At 47.2% G+C, this 25,392-nt stretch overlaps 1 protein-coding gene across 2 annotated transcripts in view; it reads right to left on the minus strand.

Annotated features, from left to right (window-relative positions):
- The window catches only part of ZDHHC14 (zinc finger DHHC-type palmitoyltransferase 14), a 265,916-nt gene that overhangs the window by 87,797 nt on the left and 152,727 nt on the right, over positions 1-25,392 (minus strand). For both annotated transcript variants that reach the window (XM_046005509.1, XM_046005508.1), the window contains exon 2: positions 20,432-20,592. In XM_046005509.1, the coding sequence (XP_045861465.1) occupies positions 20,432-20,592 (161 nt within the window). The remainder of the gene's footprint in view (positions 1-20,431; positions 20,593-25,392) is intronic.

The following is a 25,392-nucleotide window of genomic DNA, read 5'->3' on the forward strand; positions in this document are numbered from 1 at the left end:
TGCAAGGGCCACTCCCGTCATCACTGGGAAGTGCGGCTCTCTCAGGGACAGTCCTTGCATGGGGCCAGCTAGCACACCCGAGCCCCCCTGCTATGTGCCTACCTTTCGGTTTTAGTTCCTTTCGGGCTGCGATTCAACTTGTCATTGAAGCTTGTTCAAGTTCCTGCTTCTTGTGTTTTATCAGATTTACAGCGAGACGCAGCAGCCGACACAGTGTTCTAGATCTTGCTTGTATAAATAGCTTCAGTTTCTGCAGGTTAAATGCACGGGCTCCTCATCCCACTTCCGTGAGGCAGGCGAGGCCGCTGGATCCCATGACCCAGGCGAGGACAGGAAGCCCCAAGAGACAGATTTGCTCGGTCCAGGCAACTACCAAGCCACTAGTAAGCAGGCTTAATGAAGGTTGTGAGTTCATGTAATGATACGGCTTTTTTCTGATTATAAAACTAATATGCGCTCATCGTAGAGAATTCGGAATATCAGAATATACAAAGAGAAAAAGTAAGATCACTTGTCAGTCTAACCACAGAGGAAAAACCTCCTTATGTTTCTTCCCATTTTTCTAGGGTTATGCATATATGAAGATTGTCATTTATGCACATTTTTGCATTTTCCTTATTTTCATTTGATGTTGTAGCAAGGTCATTTTCGTAAGTCATTAAATAGTTAATATATTTATTTATTTTAGAGAGAGAGGGGGAGAGAGCATGAGCAGGGGGGAGGGGCCGAGGGAGAGGATTCAGGCAGACTCTGTGCTGAGTCCAGAGCTAGTCGCCAGGCTCCATCTCCGGACCCTGAGATCAGGACCTGAGAAAAAAAACCAAGCGTTGGATGCTCAACCGGCTGAGCCACCCAGGTGCCCCAGTTATTAAATATTTTTGAAATCAGCATTTTCATGACTTCCTTCCTAACAGTAATTGCAGAAGTACACAATTGTTCATTTATCCATTTTCTACTATTGTACATTTAAATTACTCCTAAGTTTTTACAATATTAAAAATTTCTTTAAAAGATTTTATTTCTTTATTAGAGAGAGAGAGAGCAAGCACAAGCAGGAGGAGTGGCAGAGGGAGAGAGAGAAGCAGTGGGGAGCCCGACGTGGGGCTCCATCCCAGGATCCCAGGACCATGACCCGAACCAAAGGCAGATGCTTAACAGACTGAGCCACCCAGGTGCCCCAATTTTTCACACTATTATAAATAACCCTGCAGTGAACATCTTCATATTTATTTTTCAAGTCAAGTTTCAATTTTGCTCCTTAAAGCTCTATAAAGTGGGTACCTATTTCGATTTCTTTTTAACAGGTTCCTTCCATCACTTTATTTTGGCCCTAACATTAATTTCTAAAACTTGATACAAAGTGGAAAGACAGCTCGTCATGTTCCTTCCACTGACTCCAGGTCTCTGAGAGCTTTTCTTCCAGACTCTTCAGCGGGCAAAACATTTGGAACTGGTCTTCTACAAAATACTACTCATGCTCTCTGGAGCTTGAGACCAGGAAAGACAAAAGAAGGAAATAAATTATGTAAGGACTACTTTACTGAGAAATTAGGAAGTGACCGTGGAACATGAACACCATTTTCCTTCCAGAAAAGGTTCCTCGTACGGGGGCAGAGGCATTTGTCGGATCCTACAGGTTTAGTCAAATCCTCCTCTGTCGGATTCCTGCCACCAGCACGGGCACAGAGAGGCCACCAAAGCAGCTCTGTATTTGGTGGCCAATCATACCTACAGAAAGAGGCAGGTGGCCGGTTCTGGGGTGGGGTTTTTCATCACTGTGGCAGGGGAGCCACGCTGTCTTGGGGAAAAGAGCGTCAGAGCGGAGGGCAGCCAGCTGCTGCCGGGTCAGCCGCCCCGCCCCGACGGCACACCTGCTTCAGAAGGCTGTCAGGCAGCCAGGCACCGGGCTGGAACCCGCTGGTCGCAGAGGGATGGCGTTGCCTCTGCTGGCCAACTGTGTCCAGTGAATCACCTCTGCCTTCTGCTTCTGTAATTACCATCAGACTCTCTGTGTCCATAATTGCCAAAACATGCAAATAGTCATTAAAATATTGATGAAAGAAAACCCACAACCATTGATCATCACAGAATAGCAGTTGTTAACTGCTTTTATCTCGGGAGAGCTTCGTGGGAAGCCTGAGAAACCTCTCCATCATCACTCTATTTGTGTGTTTGGGGCTGTAATAGTCCTGAAGGGTGACCAGAATCTGAAGAGCCCACCTGTGTTTCTCTCAAAGAGCTGGAGGAGAAAGCCAGCGTCTGGGGACTGGGAGCTGGGTGGCCCTCCCCCAGGGTCACATTTCCAGATGTTTTCACTCTGGTGTATGTTTGGCCTGGAAAGAAAAGGAGCCTCCAGCAGGGAAGAGAGCTCTCCATACTACATTACTGGAGCTCGGCAATGTTGTTTTATACCCCCAAAGTTCAGTTGGTGACTTTTGCAAAATGCCAGACCAATAATTTTTTATTTTAGTAACGACTCCCTAGAACTACCCTGTGTGCTGTCAGCTGGAAAAATGGAATCATAAACACCTGAAACGAGGATCTTAGGCAGAAGAAATAAAGCCCAAAACACAATTCTGAGTCTTCCATTGCTTTAGCCTGACTCCAATCTTTCTTTATTGATGGGCTGTTGCCTTTCTTATATTAGAAATTCCTCCTTCCCACCAACTTGGATTCCATTTCAGCACCGAAGTTATTAGTTTTGTTTTCCTGTGGAATTGGTAACGGCTGGATGTGAGAGCCTTCTGGACAGGCCGCTCTTGTCACTAAATGGCTCATCTGGGGCTCTTTGGGTGATGGATGGCTCTTAAACAGTTTCCCTCTGGTAATGCAAACCAGCCGAGGCGCGAAATGAACCACAGACTCACATTCGTGCACATCAGGCATCCGTCTTATGGGAACGAGAGTGACACAGCCATCACCAAGCTCAGAGTAATTACCAGCCTTTTTCTAGAATGCCAACATCGCAGTTGGGAGTTTCAGACCTGCTGCCAAATATGGTGGCCACCATCACCTGTAGTTTCCGAGCACTCAGATGTAGCTAGTCTGAATTGGGATGCTTTGCGAGTGTAAAAAATACACACCAGGGGTGCCTGGGTGGCTCAGTGGTTAAGGCCTCTGCCTTCGGCTCAGGTCATGGTCTCAGGGTCCTGGGATGGAGCCCCACATCGGGCTCTCTGCTCAGCACGGAACCTGCTTCCTCCTCTCTCTCTGCCTGCCTCTCTGCCTACTTGTAATCTCTGTCTATCAAATAAATAAAATCTTAAAAAAAAATACACACCAGATTTGAAAGACTTAGTACAAAAAGGAGAGCAAAAGATATCTCAGTACTAAGTTCTGATTGCCTGTTCAAATGAGAATTCTCTGAAGAACTGGGTGAACTAAAAATATTATTAAACCCATCGCACTGTTTCTTTTTACAGTATACATCAGTTACTAGAGAATGTAAATCAGCATCCTTGTGTTTGAAGCTCACAGTATATTTCTGTGATGTGGTGCTGGTTTGGGCGGTCAAAAATATCCATTGGAATTTAGTGGAGAATCTCCATACGTTATTTATTGGGGTGGCGGTGGGAAGGGCTGGTCCCAGGACTCTGCCTGGATGTGCGCAGCACCAGCCCTCACGCTGTTGTGGACCCTTCACTTCTGGTCTCTCTATCTGCTCGCAGATCCGTCTAATGTTCTCGCTTTTCTCAGTGGTGTGGGAATGAAAGCAGGAAGTCTGCAGGGACGGGTCCGGCTCCCAGAGGCGTACCACACACCCCTTAAGTATCTTGACGCTCGAGTTATTTTTAGAGCTAACTTCGCAAGTAAGAACCACCACAGCCTTGCCCCTGGAATGAAATTTTGCTTTTTTCTCCGTCTTCAGCCTAACACAATCTGGACACACATCTAACCGCACAGCACCAACAAATGTGAAATTCCACGCTTCAGCCCTGACCGCTCAATTTCTGTCCATTTATATAAAAACTCTCACATATCAGATGATTCACTGGAGACTAAAATCCGAAGATGGCAAAAATCAAGTTTCTTTTGTCTCTTATCAGAGCAGCCACTGTGAGTTCTAAGAGCGCCAGGCTTCTCTCTCAGAGCCACAATCTGACCACCACCCCTCGACCGTGCACCTGCCACAGCCGTCCCCAGGATGTCTGGCTTCAGCTTCTCCCTCTCCAGAACCCCCTCGCTCGCCGCTGGAGAAATTTCTGTCCTGGCTACAGCAAGCTCTGAGCTCTACTAGGCCCCACACGTACAGCATTGCATTCAGCCCTCCTGAGGACAGACAGTATTATCGCGTCCCTGATCCAGAGAAGGGGACCCCGAGGCCGGAGGGCCGAGCACTCAGCCCAGATCGCGGCAGTGAGGGGCAGCGTCAGGGTCCTGGCCGCCTGCATTCAGGCCTTCCCACGCGGCTCGGCTTCACGTCTCTCATGCAGCCATCCCTCCGCACCCAGAGCCCTGGTACAGACCAGCCTCCCCTCCCATGCAAGCCTCCCCCCACCTCAATTTTCCTTTTGCCCCATCCTGACTTCCTGCTGGCTTCAGCTCACCTGGAACCCACCTGGGCCCACCCTTGGCCTGTTCCCCCTCTGGGGTGACCCTGCCCTCCCAGCACCCTCCACCAAGCCCAGGCGTGCCCGAGGACCTCAGCTCTCACCTCCTGCTCAAAGCCCCTGCTCCATTCGCAGCCTGGCACCCACCGTCCCCGTCCTTGGGGCCGAAGGGACTGACCTGCCTGCTTGGAACTCTTCATCTGTGTTTTCCCTTGAAATCTGAGAACCTCTTAGACTCTTCATACAAATCCCTGATGTTTTCGAAAAGAAGGGCGAATGTTTTTACTCCTTTCAAACCCTGCTTGACCCCCTGGATTCCAGACCACCCCCGCCCAGCTCTGCCTCAAGGAACCCACGTCAGTGGGTACGCGAGTGGCCTCAGCCCCCAGGCGCGGCCTAACTCCTGGCTCTGCTGTTTACTAGCTGAGAGACTCTGGGAAGTTCCCGGCCCCCTTCGAGCCTCAGTTTCTCCAGCTGTAAAATGGTAAAACAAGAACAGCATCTGAGAGGTACTTCGGCTGAGAGAAGCGAATTAGCCACAGAAAGCTAGCTTGTGTCCCTGTTATTTCCCTTTCCCATCACTCGATTCTGAAACAGCACCCCCCTTCCACTCTCTGGCCCTCCACTCCGCCATCTCCTCGGTCAGCTGGTGTCCTCCTGTCTTCTGAGATGCAGCTCAGACTTGTTTTCCCCACAAACTCTCTCTTGATTTCTCTCCCCGGCTCGTGGTTTCCTCTGTCCTGTCCTATCCGTGGTGCTCAAGCCCGGGGTGGTTTTTGCCACCCTCCCCCCACCCCCCCAGGGACACTTGGCCCTGTCAGGAGACAGTTTGCTCGGGACGGGTGCCAAACACCTGCCAATACAGGACACCCCCACCCCCACCCCACAGAGAATTCTCTGGCCCCGAAATGTCAACAGCGCAAAGACTGTCACCCTGAACTAAAGTCATCGGTCCGTGTTGATGGTCCTGTTTAACGAAAACAACAGCCTTCCTGGCTGTCTGAAGCCAAGGAGAGATGCCTCAGGAGGAAAAAACCTGGTAACACCTAGATCTTGGGCTTGGAGCCTCCAGAACTGTGAAAAAATGGATTTCTGTTGTTAGAAAAAAAAACAACAAAAAAACCCTTTGGTGGTTTCACTGGTGCATGCCAGCCTCCTGCTAGGTTTCTTCTGATTCTTCCACAGACCCTAAGACACTGCTGTGCTTAAAATTGATTAATTGATCATGATCAGTTTTCTAATTAAACAGTGACCAGGAATATTTTTCATCGAAGGTCTGGGGTATGGCATCACAAGATGAAAAATAGCCACATAAACGTTTGGAACATCCTGTGCTGGTGGAGAGAAAAATTCAGAAGTCCAGTCACCAAGTCCAAGTCTGTCCCACCACAGGAGGGGCTGCGAGAGCCCCCCTCCCCTCATCCCTGTCAACATCAGACACAATTACACAGGCCGCCTCTTCGTGACCTATTTCTTATCTGTGTTCTTTTCTGAGAACTTGACCGTTTGGTTGGGATTCATGGGATTAATATCCTAGAAGACAGTCAAGCCTGGTCATCCAAATCTCAGAGAAAACGTGTCTTCTTTCTAGAATGGAAATGGCAGCCAGGAAGTTGCATCAGGGATCTAAAACTGATGTCAAGGGATGCCTGGATGGCTCGGTAGGTGACATGTCCTACTCTTAATTTGGGCTCAGGTCATGATCTCAGTGTCGTGAGATCGAGTCCCACGTCTGGCTCCACACTGAGTATGGAGCCTGCTTAAGATTCTCCCTTTCCCTCTCCCTCTGCCCCTTCACCCCTGACTCATGCCCTCTGACCAAAGAAATAAAATAAATAGTTGTTTAAGGCACAGGTAAACAGAACCCCTGGCAACTGTTCCCTGGTCTGCCACAGGCCTTTCCTGCAAAGATGGTAACTAAATAAAGAGTGGGAAGAAAAGACCTTCCTTCCCACCAGCACTTCCCGCGGCAGTACTGTAACTGGGTGGGGGGTTTCTGTGGAGCCCAATGACCAAGCCCCTGACCCACTCCTGCCCAAGGTGAGGAACTGAGAAAAGGCAGCGACAGCCATAGGCAACCTTGTGACTTGTAACAAACCTCTCTGTGCAGATTGCAAAACAGAGGGCAGCCCCATCCCAAATCCCCATAGTTCATTTGTTGGCTCGAAAAGCCTAGAATTCCAGTCTATTACATAACGCATTTGGGGTGGAATTTGTAATAATAATTAGACAAAAGCTCTCTGACTTGGCGAGAGGGGTGCTGTCCTTCCAGACGACGCCCAGACGACACTCCAAGTTCAGTAAGGCGGGCCTGGACCACCGGGAAGTTACACAAACTGAAAAAGAAACTCATTAAGGATCAGAAGCTCCCATTCCGAGCAGGCATTTCCTCTGGGTGTTTGCAACATTCTAAATCAACCATGTCGCCAGCCATCTGATGCCTGCCACATCCGGGCAGAAGTTGTGGCCTGGCTGACCCCTGGCCTGGCCAGCTCTCACCCTCTTAAATGGGTCCATTGCACCTGAGTGAGGGTCGGAGATTTACATCTTGTAAAACAGAAGCCCCAGGGGGGTCCTCCTGCTAGGACTTTTGGCTCTGGAGGAGCGCGGGACAGACATACATGAGGAGGGTAACCCCACACTGCGGAGGACAGACAGCAGCTCCCAGTGGTTCAGGCGTCAGCAATCCTTTGATAGGAGGTGAAAGGCAAACTTGTCCCGTGAGGCACGGGAAGGCAAGCCTGCTTCCCGCCAAGTCTCAGGCTCCGTTGCAGTCCCCTGATTCGGACACTCTGGGGTGGGGCATCTGTCTGAGCAGGCCCTTCAGTGATTCTGCTGCGAGTTCGGGGGTCAGAACCGGTGGCCTCATCTACAGCACAGAATCTCACCATATTAAAAACTTTAACGTTGGGGTGGCTGGGTGACTCAGTGGGTTAAGCCTCTGCCTTCTGTTCAGGTCATGATTATGGGGTCCTGGGATCAAGCCCCGCATCGGGCTCTCTGCTCCACGGGGAGCCTGCTTCCCCCTCTCTCTCTGCCTGCTTCTGCCTACTTGTGATCTCTGTCTGTCAAATAAATAAATAAAATCTTAAAAAACAACCTTAAATGTCATTAAAAACAAAAATGATTCTGCTCAGGTATTCCAGATGATTCCATCATTTACAACTTTACAATGACCTTGAGAGAAACGAAAAGAACTCTGCTAAGAGTATAATTTCCGTTATTATAGTGGCTCGTGCTGAGTAAGGACTCAAGTATATGTTGAATACGTGAAAAATGAATGCATGTATGAGGTTCTTCAAAGAAATGGTGATGTTAAAAGCCATTCTCCCAAGCTTTGCTCCGAAGGGATCTGAAGCAAGATAGACAATACCAATACCTCTGAGAGATTCTAACAACTATTTAGGCCCAGTTCTGGGTCCTTTAAATCTGTGATGCCTAATATGCTAGCCAATAGACACGTGTGAGGCCCAGGAATGTGAGTCGTCTACACTGAATGTGAGTAGTCTACACCGAAGATGCTGTGAATGCAAAATAACACTGGGAAGATTCAAAACCAAACTTTTTAAAAAAAGGAACGTAAAATGTTTTATTAGTAGTTTTTGATATTGAATGCGTGTTGAAATGATAATATTTTGGATACCCTGGTTAAAGCAAATATAGTATTAAAATTAATTGTACCTGTTCCTTTTCATTTTTTAAATGTTACTACTGGAAAATTGACAATTACACATTTGGCTTGCATTATATCTCTATTGGATGTGCTGCTCAGTATTTTTTTTTTTTTGGAAGATTTTATTGATTTATTTATTTTAGAGAGAGAGAGAGAGTGAGGGGAGGCACAGAGGGAGAGGGAGAGAATCCCAAGTAGACGCTGAGCAAAGCGTGGAGCCCACCACAGGGCTCGATCTCACGACCCTGAGATCATGACCTGAGCTGGAATCTGAGAGTCGGACGCATCACCAAGTGAGCCACCTGGGTGTCCCTGGGCCGCTCAGTGTCGTCCAAGTGTGTTTCGTGTAGCCGCGTGAGAGCCGCAGGAGGGTTCAGTCCACTTCTACTCTACCGCTTTCTCTTGAGTACAAGGAGCAACCCATCCATCACTCACTCAAGGACGCTTGGATTTGAAGTTTCCATTCTTAGAAGAAATTAAAGAGATTTTTCTGAAGTACGCACTCCAGATTTTGATGGTAATGCGGCACTCGTCCACTTGTCTTGTTTTCTCCTAGACAGTCTTCATCTGCAGTCTCCAAATACATGGTCTTCACTTCTGCCCACTTCTGCAAGTTAGAGTTTTCTTTTGGGGGTTTATGCAAGTAAATTTGGATAAATGAAAAATGTGAGGAATTTTTCCCTCACGAGAGGGGCTCCCCCATTCTCCCACCATATGCCTCCTACCCTCTGAGTCCTGGCTGCAAGTGAGCCCTCACACCTGCCCCAGACTCTGGACAAATCAGCAGATGTTAATCTACTCCTACTCTCAGGCAACCATTCCGAACCTCAGAACTTGGCCACCAGAGACACAAAATCACAGTTTATCTCCCTCCCATAGGTTACTCAGTCTTGAGTTTCCCCAGGCACAGAAGGCAAGGGGGCTAGAACACACGTCCACCCCACCCCCCAAACTGGCTGTCAGTCCCTACCCTCCAGCATTAGATTCTAAAGGAGGAGGGAGAAAGATCACTTGGAAAGCCAAGAGTGAGTTGGTTTGATTATAACAAAGTTTTGGAGGGAGATCATTGTGGCAAAGTTTGTTTGTTTATTTGTTTGTTTTTAAAGATTTTACTTATTTATTTGACAGACAGAGATCACAAGTAGGCAGAGAAGCAGGCAGAGAAAGAGGAGGAAGCAGGCTCCCTGCTGAGCAGAGAGCCCGATGTGGGGCTCGATCCTAGGACCCTGGGATCATGCCCTGAGCCGAAGGCAGAGGCTTTAACCCACTGAGCCACCCAGGCGCCCCTGTGGCAAAGTTTCATTGACTCACAGACCCCACTGACATCACAGAGCATGAAAGCTTATAAATGATATAGGGGCGTCAAGGCCAGGTAAGGGATAAGCAGAGACACTAAGAGTAGGTTATTCAACAAGAGGCTCTCCGTTAAGTCGGATCCCTAGCGTAGACTCCAGCCACAAAAGACGCAAAACATGCAGATGTTTTATGAAGCAGAATGTGGGAGGGTTCCCTAGACTTAAAAAAAATAAAATAAAAAAAGGAAGGAAGGAAGGAAAGAAAGAAAAAAAAAGAAAGAGACAGGAAGGGGAACAAGAGTGAGAAAAAGAGAGAAAAGCTCTTCCCAAGAAAACTTCAGGGAATGCCTACTGCTTCTTTGACCAGTGCTCGTTCTCTAAGTCTCCTCTCCTGCCCCGCTGGGCCCCTAATCCTTGGCAGGCCCTGCACCTGCTCAGCCCGTCTCCTCCCAGCCCGCCTCCTGTCCCTGGTCCATTTCCTCTCTCCTCACTGGGTGCTTTGTTTCCTTTGATTCCTGAGCAGCCTTTCATGCTACTCTACACTTTAATGAGAAAATGCCTCCCACTTCCAGGCACAAAGAGGCTTCCCACTCTTCTGATTAACCTCCTCCAGCGGGCTTTCTTTCCTGAAAAGCCATTCTCGTTCTCCCCTCCTCCTCGTGCCTTGCACGCTCACCAGCGTGGCCGCCTTGCCATTCCAGAGCCTGTTTTGCCCCACATGCCCTGCCCGTTCTTGGATGAAGCGCGTTATTGTTGACTCCCCCCTAAAACTGATCGACTGACTCATTCCTGCAGTCGGAAGAGCCATCGTTCCATCATTTTGCGTCACCCTCCCAGGGACAGCCAGTGAAAGGAAGAATGACAGTACTATTCCCGGGAATCAACTTATCTCCTGTTTCATGCACCTACAGTTCGCTTCCAGGGTTTACACGGATGTGCGGGCAGCTCTGCGATCTAAAATTATTCCCAGAATATGTCATTCTTCTTGTTTAAGTAGTTCACAGGCTAAATGACCTAGAATATTCAGGTTCCCGGATTTTCATGGTCAAGCCAAGGAGGAGGAGGGATTTATTTCTAGCCTCGCAGGGTGATAACATTGGAATGGATCTTTGCACACAGAGGGTCTATTTGATATGCACTTAAATCGAGGCTCAGAGAAGTTAAAGCACTTCTCAGGGTCACACAGCAAATGGAAGAGCTGGGATGCCGACTCAGGCAACGTAGCTCAAGAGCCTGGGCTCATAACCATACATTTTACTGATAACAAAAGCACACAGGGACTTTGGAATCCGTAAAGCACCACCAAAAGAGAAGGTATTTATCATACAGTTATCATTAGGAAGTAATAATAAGGGAAAAGAAGCCACTCGCAGGCACTGCCAGGAGACTTCTACACCGAATGCTCAAAGTAAATGAATTTGTAGTTAGCCACACTCCTGAAATCCTGGCAGTCTGGGAGCTTAGGAGGAGAGGAAGCAAACACTGATGGGGGAAGGATCGAAGAGGCTGCGCGCCGGCCCCCGGCTGAGAGCAAGAGGCAACAGGGCTGTGCTTCTCGGCTTCCAAGGGTCTTGTTAAAAATGCAGATTCAGAGTCGGTAAGTGGGGTGCAGCCTGAGGCTCTGCATTTCTAATAAGCTCCCAGGAGATGTTGTAGCAAGGATTTAGGGACTCGGTTTCAGAAGAAAAGGGGCAAACGATAGGTATCTGCACCTGCCTCCCTCTGAGCCTCAGCTCACTTGTCTGCAAACCAAAGGAGTGGTCCACGGTGATCTCCACCACTGCTGAGCCCCTTGAAGCTGGAAAGTTCCATGACTCAGAGCGCTGCTGAGGACAGGCCTACCTGGAGTCCGGGAGCTGGGTTGCCGAGCTCTTTCATCGACAGGATATGCCCAGCTCAGTGCCGCTGGCTGGGGAAGGGCAGGCCTCCAGTTTCCACAAACGCACACCTGACCCTTGCTCTTTCCTCTAGGCCTGTTCTTAAACCACGGGGTCTCGATTTCTCCATTGCTTTGGGGCCACCTGGGCCTTTCCTTCCCGTCCTTACAGCTTCTGGCTTCTCTGCCCTCTTGCAGCTGGCCTGTTCCTCACCCTGGTTCGGTCATCTTCCCCGCTGCACAGCCTTGTATATGAGAGCGGATTATAATTACAGTACGTTTCTTCTTTCTTCTTTTTCTTTTCTTTTTACCCCTTCCTTCCTCCCTCCCTTCCTTCCGGCAATGTGTGTCAATACTGCTGTGTGCCATCCTGTTGCTGACCTAACAGACTGTAAAGAATGGGACATTCGGGGCGCCTGGGTGGCTCAGTGGGTTAAGCCGCTGCCTTCGGCTCAGGTCATGATCTCGGGGTCCTGGGATCGAGTCCCGCATCGGGCTCTCTGCTCAGCGGGGAGCCTGCTTCCCTCTCTCTCTCTCTCTCTGCCTGCCTCTCTGTCTATTGTGATCTCTCTCAGTCAAATAAATAAATAAAATCTTAAAAAAAAAAAAAAAGAATGGGACATTCGTGCAGTGAGAGAGAGTCCCCTCATCTGCCAGGAAGCGATACCTTTGCTTTGAGGGAGGGTTCATTAATTTTCTAGAATAGATTCCAAACCTGTCCGTGTGGACACTTATGTAAGTAAGTCAAACCTTCAACTTGTTAAGACTTATTATATTAAAAGAGACGCCCAGTGGCTTCAGGTCACCAAAATACCCATGTGGATTTAGGAATTCAGATTCAGAGGCTTAGGGCAGTGACAACGAGAAAGTGTGACCTCAGCAAGTGCCTCTGGCTCAGTTTCCCCTCCTGTCCAAGGGAGGAAAATACCCCTGGCCCCCCACAAAGCTGTCTGGAGGACAGTGAGGCAGGCGGTTCTGTAACGTGCACCCGCACAGGAGGGGAGCTGCTGGGTGCTTTTCCCTGTCGTCCTAATTCTCCACTCCAACCATCACAGGAAACTGTCCTAACCTCACAAACAAGCAAATGCATTTACATCCGAAACTGGCCTCGGGTCCAACACATGGTACACTCCCCCAAGTTCGTGTTTCTACAGGAAGAAGGAATAACATAGGCTTCAGTGAACATCCTGGATGAAAAACACCCAGGCTCCCAGATCCTTCGGAAAAACAAAAATCTTTGGCTCCTTCCTTCCCTCAGAACTAGAGCCTTCAAAATCTTGTGGTATTTCCCCAAATACCACAATTTTGAATTGTGACATCTGGTTCCCAGCTCTCCCAGGCCTGGATTTTCTTTTTCTTTCTTTCTTTCTTTCTTTCTTTTTTTTTTTTTTTTTAAAGAGACAATCAGGAATTTTGACATTCTGAGTTGCCACCCCACGTTGGTGTGGGAGAATCACTGCCTACCCTTCCCTGGCACCTGCACGCTCTAGATGATTCTAGCATTTTCCCTTAAACAAGGACATCTTTTGTTTTAGTCCTCGGATGCCATTTTCTTCAAATGTCTTGTCTCTTCCAGACTGTATTTCTGGAATTTCTGGGTGGGACACCCAGGACACCCTGCTCTCCCTCCCCTTAACTCCTCCACGAGCATCACGGGACATCAGCCCGAGTCCCAATGGACAGAAGGCCCCTGGATCTGCAGGCGGTTTCAAGAGGGGCATGAGGTTGTCGGGACTTTCCCTGTGTTTCTACTCTCTCCACCGAACTGGGATTTGAGAAGCAGGCCCTATGGCCGCAATGTGCTGGCCACGGCTCTCTATTTCTAGGCCACGGGTGACAGAGGAGTCAGCCAACAGGATGGGAAAGCTGGATGGTGCCGACAGTCTGGGGGAGAGAAAATAACTTAGGGGCAATGGGAAGTGCTACTTGTTCCAGTAAGACCAGAAATCTGTTGCTCGGGGCCTGGCTCCCCAGAGCAGTGAGATGGTGGGCCGTGGTTAAAAGCACTTGGCAGGGCGGGGTAATGGGAGTCGGGCCTGCGTTTCTAGCTCTGGTCAAATGACCTTTGGCCAATCACTTTCCTTTCTGAGCCCTGGCTTTCCTGTGAATAAAACAGGAAATGAACAGGGCAGGAAGCAAGCAGCTGGGGAGAGAGGATGGCAAAGGCAGAAGGAATCCCACCCAGGCAGGTGTAGTTCAAGTCTGAACAGAGTTGCCAAGGCTGGCCGAATGTTCGTGAAAAGCCGAAATGTCCACAGTAGAGAATGATTACACAGATATACTGGGAAGATTTCGGAGGTGAGCAGAGAGATTCAGACAGGATTTGGGGAAAAGGAGCAGAAAATATCACCTTCTGGAAAGAAAACTGGCAAAACCCAATCAAATTAACCACCAGGGATCCTGCTCCTTCTCTTTCTGGATGTTCTATACTGTGGGCATCTAGTGTGCATTACCCAAAGTGACTCCAAGTGTCAGGAAGGTTTAACCACATATCCATCACAGACAACACATGTAGCCTGAGGCCAAAAATAAATGGAACCATCACATTTTAAAGCAATTTTATGGTGAGTATTACCAGTAGAAATAACCAACGCAAAAAGAAACCAGTATTGACTCTAAAACATGAAATCACCAGGAAAATCTGTCTTAGTAGAAATCATAGTTCTGTAAGAAAATTCCTAATGGCAACTTTCAGGATATAAAAAAGACCCGAATGAGAAACAACTCTTAGTTATAAATTTTATGCAGAAAATAAATTACTCCAATTAAAATGATTTTAGTAAAATCATTTTAGTAAAACATCGAGATGGGAGAAAATTGGAAATAGAGGAGCTTTACACTACAGAACATTGATAAAGGTCTTCAATTGGCTTAGAGTAATCTCAGGAAGTATTTTCTTCAACAAAAATCCATCAATGTTGTTAAAATCCAATTAAAGTGTTTCTACTCTTAAACACAGAATTAAGATGTCTCTAGGGGAAAAAACAAAACAAAACAAACTCCAGCAAGTCAAGTTGGCGGGTGAAGATATCCTGTTCCCATGGAACTCTTTCCAGGAATCACACTCTGTGGGATGGGGCATAACCGAGGCTGGTTGGCCCGTGTTTCCTCGGGTCAGGAAACCATCCTGCTTCCTAAACATCTCATCTAAAGGATGTCCAGACCAAGGACTAATTTGAGAAATGATGAAAGGGAAACTTTCATCTTAGAAATGGTGGTTGGTGCTGTGTACTTCAAGAAAAGTTGTTGATGGGAGTCTGGCGGGAGAGTAGGGGGTAGGGGAAGAAGAGAAATTGGAGGAGAGAAGTGGGGGGAGGAGAAGGGGGAGAAAGAGAACTAGGGGAAGGAGGGGGGAGGGGAGGAGGGGGACCAGGAGGGCATAGAGGAAGAGAGAGGGGAAAGGAGAGAGGGAGAAAGAGACAGAGGGAGATGGAGAGAGAAGGGAGACCCTCGTGCCTATTGCATCTCACCTACTCTAACTGCCCGATAAAAGGGGCAGAGTGAGGCAATAATTCTTCAGATTCTGCCCCTGCCGCAGCCCAGGTGAGTTGTTTGAAGACCGCCCTGCTTCCTTGGATTGGATTCGACCTTCTCCAAGCAACCCTATGATCTTTGGTCAATTTATCTCTTTGCCTTTTACGGATCCTGCCTTTGGTATTGTACCTAAGAACTCCGGGTGTCAGGGTTCGATGACACAGGGAGAGATTTTCCTAAGGAACCAGCCTCGCTTTGGGATCCCGACAAGCTGAGTTCGCATTTTGGCCTCTCCCGGATTCCCTCTCTTGGGGTCCTCTGGACTGTCCGACTGTCGAGGCGTGGGAAGAGGCGATACGCATAATGAAAAACAGAGAGGCAGACCCGCCGCTCTCCCCCATTTTGATCCCTGGAAAGGTCTAGCCCTACTTGAAATGCTTTGACCCGGTGACTTCCAAGACAGTCTCATCATTTCTTTCAAGCCCTGAATCCATTGCATTGTATCTTATCCTCCCTGAGTGAACCGAAAAAACAGAGTTTCCCAAGTGTCATGTTTCCCAGCAGGACTCCAGGGACCCCAGTGAGACCTCCCTGCACCCCTCCCCCACCCCGCCCCACCACCGCCATCCTGGGACGTCGTTTTAGCTGCAAGGTAATGAACCAGGAAAGGTCTTTCAGAAGAAAAGAAGGGTAAGTCCTTTCAAGAGACGGTAACAGACTCTGAGACACAGCGTCCCCCTCCTCACCACCTCCTCCCCTCCCGAAACCTGAAGACAGGGAAACTGGTCCCCCCAACCCCTTGGCACAGCTTCATTCAGTTACTCTGATGGCTGGTTTCAAGCGGCTACCGTGGGCTTCTATAAGGAGAGATCTATAGACAATCAGAATTAATAACTAATAATAAGAAGTTTCCAAATCTAATTTTCATTTTTCCCTTTTTCAGTTAGATAGCATAAAACCAATGTGCTAAGACTTCATTGAGACATAATCTTATTCTCCACGGCCAAGCAACACACGGAAGGACTCCTAATAAAGAATTAGACCAGCTCAGCCATTTCATCCTATCACGTGGCAGGTGGAGAATTCTTTTATGACAGTCTATGCATGTGGGAGGTGAGGAGAGAGCTGGCTGGGAAAAGAGAAGAATTTTTCTTTTTAAAAATGCAAAAACAAAAACCCACGATCATTTACTGAGCTGATCCCGAGAAGAACCTTATAGGATAAGGGTTATTATTCCCATTTGAAAACTAGCCTAACGCCATACAACCAGAGGCGAGTGGGCCTTTTTCTGCTGCTGCCCCATCTTCCTCCTCTCTCCTTCCTCTCCTCCTCCTTTTCAGACACTTTCTTGTGCTGTAACTTGCCAACCTAACAGTTACCCTCTGGAAGCATGCAGTAACACGACCTTCCATAAACGCACCGGGCCGTGCCACTGGTACCGCAGTCCACTCTTAGACTGTTTTCACTATTCCAGCAAGTTCTCTCACGTCCAAGTACGGCGACCCTCACCCGTGCCCTCACCCCAGGCAATCACTCCTCTGCTTTCTGTCTCTAAAGCCATTTCATACACACGGAACTACACAACAGGTAGCCTTCCGATCCGGCTTTTTCCATTTGGCGTATTTTTACCACTAATTCATGTTGTAGCATATGTCCGCACGGGGCTCCTTTTCATCACTTACTGGGAATTTGCTGTGTGGCTATACCACGTATGGTTCATCGGTTTGCCCACTGGTGGACATTTGGGTTACTTCCAGTTGGGGGGTATTATACAATGCACATCAGGGACATAGGTTTTCGTTTCTCTTGGGTATATACCTAGAAACAGACTTGTCGGGTTATATGGTAATCTATGCTTAAAGTCTTGAGGAATTCTAAGGATGTGTTTTCCAAAGTGGCTGCACCATTTTACCCCACTGGTGATGCACGAGGGTTCCAATTTCTCCAGGCCGTCAGTGACATTTGTTATTGTCAGTCTTTCCGGCTAGAGCTGTTCCAGTGGGTGTGAAGTGGTACATCACTGTGGTCTTGATTTGCATATCCTTCTTTTCTTGTGTTCATTGGCCATTCATAGATCTTTTTTGGAAAAATGTCTGTGCAAATCCTTTACTCATTTTTAATTGGGTTGTTTTTCGTATTATTGAGTTGTAAGATATCTTAATGTATTCTAGATACAAGTACAAGATTTTATTAGACATATGATGTGCAAATACTTTTTCCAGTCTGTGTCTTGTCTATTTTCTTAATGGTATCTTTTGAAGCACAAAAGATTTTAATTTGATGAACTTCAATTTATTATCTTTTTCTTTCTACAGATCATGCTTTTGGTATCTATGTAAGAACTATTTTTTAAAAAAAAAGATTTATTTATTTTAGAGAGAGAGAGAGCATGCATGTGCATAAGTGGGGTGGGGGCAGGGACAGAGGGACAGGGAGAGAGAGAATCCTCAACCAGACTCTGTGCTGAGCATGGAGCCCAGGAGGGCTCAATTCCAGGACACTGAGATCATGACATAAGCTGAAATCAAGAGTCGGTCCCTTCACTGACTGAACCACCCAGGCACCCCTTTGTAAGAATGCTTTGCCTAACCCAAGGTCATGAAAATTTTCTCTATGTTCCGTTCAGAAGTTTTAGAATTTAAGTTCTTACATTGAGGTCTATGATCCATTTAGAATTAAATTTTGTGTATGGTGTGAGGTAAGGATTCAAATTCATCTTTCTACATATGGACGGCTGATTTTTTATTTGTTATGGGCTTCTTCAGCTTTTCTACTTCTTTTTGAGTCATTCTTTAGGTAATTTTGGCTTTCTGAGAATTTGTCCATTCATCTATATTGCCTAATTTGTGGCATAAACTTGAAATCCTTTTAATATGCTAGGGTCAATAGTGATGCCTCTGCTTCCCTTCCGGATTTTGGTAATTTGTATTTTCTCTGTGTCTTTTTTTGGAAGGGATGGCGAATAGTATAAAGATTTGTCAATTTTGTTAATCTTCTAGAACTAATTTTCGGTCTCACTGATTTTCTCTGTTGTTTTCTGTATTCTATTTCATTGATTTCCACTTTCATCTTTTTTTTTCTTTTAAAGATTTTATTTATTTTTTTGTCAGAGAAAAAGAGTGAGTGCACAAGTAGGGGGAGCAGCAGGCTCCCCCCATGAGCAAAGTGCCAGACTGAGGACGGATAAAGGACTTGATCCCAGGACCCTGGGATCATGACCTGAGGCAAAGGGAGATGCTTAACCAATGGAGCTACCCAGGCATCCCTCCACTCTCATCTTCAATATGGTCTTACTAAAGCTTTCTCTTAGTTTGCCCTTTTTCTAGTTTCTTAAGAGGAAACTTCAGTTACTGATTTTTTCCCGTACTTCCCTCCAAAGCAAATTAGCCCCTCAGACAGGTAAGCTGCTGGTTTTCAGAGTCTGCCCTGTCCAGCTAGAACTTCCTTACCTTTGGAATTCAGGTGGGCACTAGACCAGCCCCAGGTGAGACTATCACAGACACCCACTATTCTTATCCAAAGTCCACTAGATTTTCATGAATAACTGTCCCTCAATACAGTTGACTTCTAGACCCATGAAATGGCTGTGATTGTTTTGTCCAGTTTTCTTGTTGTCTCTTGGTGACAGGATATGCAGAGCCACTCAAGTCTGCCATGCTGTCCTGTCTTTAAAGACCCTCCACTCTCCCTCCTTTGAAACAAGATTTGGTTTCATCCTTTACCTCATCTGGTACATTCACAGATTCTGTGTCTCAGGGAGCGTAGGGCAGAGCTGGTTTTAAAAATACTCATGTTGAAAAAACCACTCTTAAGTTATCAACTCAAAGCCAAAGGGAAAAAAAGCACTTTGGTAGATCACTCAACTTCCTCAATATTAACAAGGATGAACAGAAACTCTGTGCCTCTTAGAATCTGCATTTGTGATAGAGAATTTCAATGGCACTCTTTGTCTTTCCTGGTTCCCAAACTTGCTTATTTCACAGATGCTCCTTGCACTATCTGAGAGGCAGGAAAGAAAATAGGATTGCAGCAGGAAAATGCTTCAAGGCCAGTGTAAAGACCAAGGTACTCAACACACTGCTTGAGTAGAGGGTTTTCAATCTATGTGCTAAGGTGATGTGGGTACAGGTTATGCAGTTTCCAGAGGCCCAGTTCTGTTTCTGAAGGAAACTGGGCCAGTCTCCTCCCCAAGTCTTGACACCCTGGAAAGAATAAAGGCTGAGACCCAGGAGACCTGGGAGGCTTTGCCACTTCCTCCCAGTTAACCACCTTGGGACTCTGTTTCCTTATTTGCAACATGAATGTCAAAATAAAGTCTTCTTCCCAAACTTACTTAGGTATGGTTAATTCAGGGATAACCATGGATGGCCTTTACAAAGGATTCACATGCTATAAATGTAAGACTTTAAATTATGAATTAATATATAATTAATGTCTTGAAATCCCAAGATGCACTGGCTAAGAAAGAGACTGTCTCTCCACTATTTATTCTTCCTTCCTCTGCTTGCCTGCCTCAGGACACAAGAAGGCTGCAGCCAGCAGACCACCACCATACGCTCCCGTCATGAACTCCTTTACTGCTTCCCTTCTGCATGGCTGGGATGAAGGATGGAAGCAGATGCCCAGAGGACACAGCCATGCTTTGATGCCTGGAGAGGGCAGCCCACAGCACATGCTGTCTCTCAGAACCCATGCTCCTATCTCTTGACACCAGAAAGCCTGGGCCTTTTGGCTGAGTGAGGCTGGGAAGAGAAGCCCACATGGTAGGAGGAACAGCAGGAGGGAAGTGTCAGATGCATTTTCATGCTAAGCTTTACATTCACACAGAGTCACCACAACCCCTCTGCCACACTTGTCAAATTATCATAGTGTCACTGCAAAGCTACACGTTCACAAATGCAAACTTTTAAGAGTGAGAAGTTCTCTTTTTAACTAAAAAGGGAACCTTAAAAGTTTACCCTGTGGGGGATTAGGATTTGTTTTAATATGTTTAAAATGGGTTCCTGTAAACTTTTTACATTTCAATACAGGGTTCCAATATCTAAGGAAAAATGAAAGCTCTTCATCTCTGCATATACCATGAACATATATCTTTGTTGCCTTAATAAAGAAAGTTCTGGGTCCTAGGCTGGATCAATGAGACAGCAGGGGAGGATGTAACCTCCCCAAGCTTCTGTTCTGGGAAACCAGCAGCAAGGAGGGTGCTCGTAAAGGGAATAAAGAGTGGCCCCCCACAACGACGGGTCTTACAGAACAGAGGCTCTTTCTCAGCCGGGCTTGGGTTTCAAAGACACATCAGGACCCAGAGCATCGTGAGGGAGGCGCCGCTGTTGGGTGGCACCGCCAGCCCCTGGCCTGACCTCCAATCACTTCACATCCCACCTCCTACTCAGCCCATCCTGCCACCGAGGGAACGAGGACTTCTCGGACAACTCCCTGGTTGGGGCCGCTGTCCAGCGCCCGTCCTGCCCCTCCTGCACCGGCACCTGGGCCCGTCCTCCCACACGGCTACTGAGCCCCGGTGGGAAGGGACTCAAGGCTAAGGGCAGCCCCTCAAGGTTACCTATTTGTCGCTCCAGGTCGGCGGCTTCATCGGGCGTGGCTCGTGGAAGGACTCCCGGGTCACTGAAGCTGGTACGCAGCAGGGTCCCCATCACAAAGAAGAAGAGGATGCCACCAACCACGGGGATGGCGGGGGTGATTTTCACTGCTAGGTACGGGCAGCTGCCAACAGGTTGGAAGGGCAGGGAGGGAAAGTGGGGAGGGGAAAAAGAAAGGAAATACAATGTCAGTAATCAACAGGGAGCGGTCTGTATCTTCCAAGAAGCTGAAAGGCTCATTGGAGGAGCAAAATTGATTTCCATTAAAAATTCATCTATGTTAAGTTTTTCCATTTGGGGAGGTCCGCAGTTCTCTCCTGTGGATAATCGAACCCTCCCTTCCCAGCTGCAGTGACCCAGGCCCTCTGCTCCCACGGTGCTCCTTGGGAAAGACACGGGCTGGCAAGGGACAGTCACTGTGCTCTGTAATCACCATAGGACATGCAGGGCTTGGACCCTTTGCGGTCAATATAGCACGTGAATCCGTGTGACCCGCCCGCCCTTCCCCAGAACTGCATCATCAAAGAAGACACCAGCTTAGAGTCGTCTTCAACAGACCCAGCCTCTCCTTCCGGAGTCGAACACTTTCGTGGCGTGAAAAAGCTGAGAACCGCAAATTCTCCCTTCAAAGGCAAGAAACCATTTTTCAATCTTTTGGAACTAATCTCTCCCAAAGAGGTTAATGAGCAATGGAAATGAACTTGCAAGCAGGCGTCTGAAGAGGCTAAAAGGCATTGAGGCAGCTGGGATCTGATGCACTCCTGCTTTCCAGAAGGCACGTGAGCTCCCAAACCTCCTCACTGTCCTTCAGTCCTGGCAGATGATGTGCAGCAGGGACTGGAATGAGTCGGGCAGACTAACATCTGTGCCAGCTGGGCTCTGGGGCAGCTTCGAGCGCCTGGCCCACTGTCAAGGTCCCTTGATTCCATGGAGGTGGGGAGAAGCAGAGTGACAGCCACCTCGATGCCTGGAGCTGAGTGAGCTGAGTGGGATCTGCCATGACCACGGTCAGTCTGTTGTCACCACGTTCAGTCACATCATGGGCACCAAGGGACACAAGATGGAATCACAGAATTGTAATATCTGGAATGGAAAGCACCTCCAAGATGGTTCACCCCGTTGGGTGATGCTCGTACCCATACTCGAGACGAAACAAAGAGAGGGAGTGGAGAGGAGAGATCTGGTTAAGATAAAGGGCTCCATCCTGGGAATGTTAGCGACCAGCACCCCATTCCTACGCAGTGTTTGCAGAGCAGATGGTGAGGTCACTGACAGGTTGGTAGGGGGATCTCGGCAAGAGTCCAGGACTCGAGGACCACAGGGCATGATGGCCTCGGTTGAGGCCAGTCTCAGGCCCGTGAGAACATCTGGTCTTCCAGACACCTGGCAAATTGGACAGGTCTCTGTGGGATGGTTACTGAGATCTGAAGACCAAAGGCCTCTCCAGAGTTCCCTGTTCAGAAGGAACCCATAGAATTTCCTACAACTTTAAGAAGGTGGAGGAATGACCCCCAACAGGACTAGGCCCATGGCCTCCAGGAAAATCACCTGATTTTGGGAGACAAAAATATATGACATTTCTAACATCTCTTTCATCTCTCCCACACCGACTGCTCCACAGAAACAGAACAAAACAACCATCACCGATATCATGTCACACTTAACTTGCTGGGTTGTCAGTGTGACTTCCCTTCATGGGACTCCTGGGGAATCATGGAAAACTGTCCATTGTCCTTCCTGCATCACTATGACCCTGTCCAAACTCCCAGAGACTTAGAGCCTTTTTGAACATCCTCAGAGTTTCTCGTAGGAAAGCAAATTTGGCAAAAAAAAAAAAGAGCCAGACATAAAGAACTTGCTGTGGAAAAAAGGAATACAAGACCATCTAACCTAAAGACATCCGCTTGGTTGTTAAATAATGGAATAATGAAATAATGTTAAATGAAATAATGTTAAATAATGGAAAGGACATTTTTAATCCAACTGATTTTGCTCTGCATTAAATTAAAAAAAAAAAACATTGCTTTCCTCGAGTGGTGTCTGGCAAATACTGACATAATTAATACCCTTTAATGAGGTTCCAGTTTTCCTTAAAAAAATGTGAAAAGCTTCAAGTCGAATAAATAAACATTTAAGAGACTGGGGACCCCATAATCTGGTAAATGGCACTTAGTGTCTAATCCTGGATTGTGAAGGGAACATTTTCTTGCAACAAGATTTAAACAATTAGAAGGTTTTAAAAGATGGCCCCACTCGGGGATTCAGTATAAAGTGACAATCAAAATCACATTAACTAGTCAAAGTCAGAATCCAAATGTTCCTATGGGGCTGAATCCCAGCTCATGGTGTGGGGTGGGGTGGTGGGCTCTGGGGATGGGTGCCTCTCGGGCACCTCATGTCTACAATGTTAAGTTTGGCACATTTGGACTGTGATGTGGGGCTTCTGTGAAGAACTGGTAATAAAAATCCATTGCCGCAAGTCTGCTGAGTGAATCTCTAACTGTCACATCAACCTGGAGCTAAGAGCAAGGAACACAGACTCCAGAGGGTCATTAAAATGTATTTGTGTCATAAAAATGATGTTATCTTTGCTACACTTATTATCAAATAAAAAATAACCTCCCCCATTGTATTAAGCCTTGAAAACGCATCAGGGTACCACAATCAGAAATAAACACAGTCCATATTGAAGGCATAAAATTGACCTTAGTCCTAATAGATCTCTATTTATAGTAGTCCAAAAATATTTCTTTTTTTTTTCTTTTCAAGTTTTTATTTAAATTCTAGTTAGTTAACATATACGGTAAAATAGGTGTCAGATGTAAAATTTAGTGATTCATCATTTACGTACAACACCCAGTGCTCGTCACATCCCGGGCCCTCCTTAGCCCATCACCCATCTAGCCCATCCCCCACCTCCCTCCCTCCATCACCCTGCAGTTTGTTCCCTATCACTGGGAGTCTTTTATGGTTTGCTTCCCTCTCTCTTTTTCTTCCTCTTCCCCTGTGTCCATCTGTTTTGTTTCTTAATCCCACATATGAGTGAGATCATACATATTTGTCTTTCTCTGACCGACTCATTTCATTTAGCATAAAACCCTCTAGCTCCATCCACATCACTGCAAATGGCCAGATTTCATTCTTTTTGATAGCTGAGTAATATTCCATTGTTTCTCTCTCTCTCTCTGTGTATATATACATATATATACACATACATCTTCTTTATCCATTCATCTGTCGATGGACATTTGGGCTCTTTCCATAATTTGGCTACTGTTGGTAACATTGCAATAAATATCAGGGGCATGTCCCCTTTCAATCAGTAGCCCTAAAATATTTTTTGTAGTCTAAAAGAATCTACTCTAGGTGGACCCTGTGTGTGCGTGCATGTCTGTGTTTGTGTGTGTGTATGTATTTCATAAAAACGGTTAGAGAAATGATTGTGTAGAAGATGATTTTCCAGAATTCAAATTTCAGGCCAAGGTTTCTCCTCTTTCTCATCATTAATAAGTTCGGATAGGAAAGAGTTGGAAGAGTCCTTACACAGCAGCACCCAGGGCAGAGTTGGACCGGATGATGGGGCAGACCGGGCAGTAGGACGGGATCTACCACGGGTGTCACGAGCTGTGATTTATTTAGGTCCCTCTGGCTTCTCCAAGGTTGGAGCCTACTTCAGTCCTGCTGGAAACCCCTGCAAAGGTGGTTTAGTAGATCTTAGGTGACAGTGTACTTGTCTTTCCTTTTACTTGCTTGACCTCAAACTTGACCTGCTCCAAGTCCCACAGGGTGCCTCCTTTGAGCAAGATGCCACTGATGAGTAAGCCACGTCCTAAACAGTTTCTCTTTGTCCCAAGTGCACTGGTATCTTTAGGGGCCACTTCTGGCCGCTTCTCCAGGCTGACAGCTCCAGAAGCCTCCCCTCTCCTCCACCTGCCTCTCCTCATTTTCTGCCAAGGATGCCCACTGCCCTCATTGGCTGACACATGACATTCAAAAATCAGAGAGATCCTCTGTCTTCTAAGCCTGCTAGGTACGAGCTTAATTTCCTCCTAACAGGTGCCAAGGAGATTTTGCCCAGGAAGCTTCCCCTGCCAGGAGAAGGGTAGGTTCTCCCCAGTTCGCAGAGTTGAGTGTGAAATATATTCGCGTCCTGTGAGCATTAACTAGAACCTCAAACCCATTCACAGCCTGAAGTCCTGGCAGATAAAACTCCTTATGTTGGTACAACTTTGGACAGACCATCCCCCTGTCCAACCTGCCTCTGTGAGACAAAGCATAATGTCCAGTTTCTCTTTGAAATCTTGGACAACACTCTTTATGAGAAGCAGCAGAATTCACACCCCTAAGTGCATGATGAGATCAGGGCACCTTCCCACTGCTGCTTGGAGAGAGCGGAGAACATGTACAGTCCCTCTGGTAAAGACAAGGCAATCAGCTGACCCTGCCCCCGACAGGGATCGCTAGACCTCCCTCCGGAAGGAGGCAAGGCTAACGGGAAATCCCAGCCAAGCCCCCACGGCCAGCACGGCTTCATAGCCCAGTCGCGGCAAGCGGCAGAGAAAATCCGTAGCCTGAGCTCAGACAACTGGAAAATGTCTCCTTCACATTTCTGAGCAACTGTGTCTGGGATCTCCAACTCTGAGAGCCATCTGTGAGGAGGAAGACTCCTTCCCCCGAGGGCCTGGATTTGATACAAGACGATGCAGCTGCCAAAGACACAAACCCTAATGGAGGCCTCTTTCTAGCCGAATTGTGACCTACATACAGCCCAGGGCCTGTGGAAAACAGGCTCCAAGCGACTTAGTCTTCATAAAGCTCAATGGGAAAGTGTCAGGAGATGGGGAAAAAATGGCAAAGAATCTGAAAGCATGCGTTTTCATAACATGAAAGTAATGAGCTAATTTAGCACCAGACCAAAGAAATG

The sequence above is a fragment of the Meles meles genome, chromosome 5 (assembly GCF_922984935.1).
Source record: "Meles meles chromosome 5, mMelMel3.1 paternal haplotype, whole genome shotgun sequence".
Classification (NCBI taxonomy): domain Eukaryota; kingdom Metazoa; phylum Chordata; class Mammalia; order Carnivora; family Mustelidae; genus Meles; species Meles meles.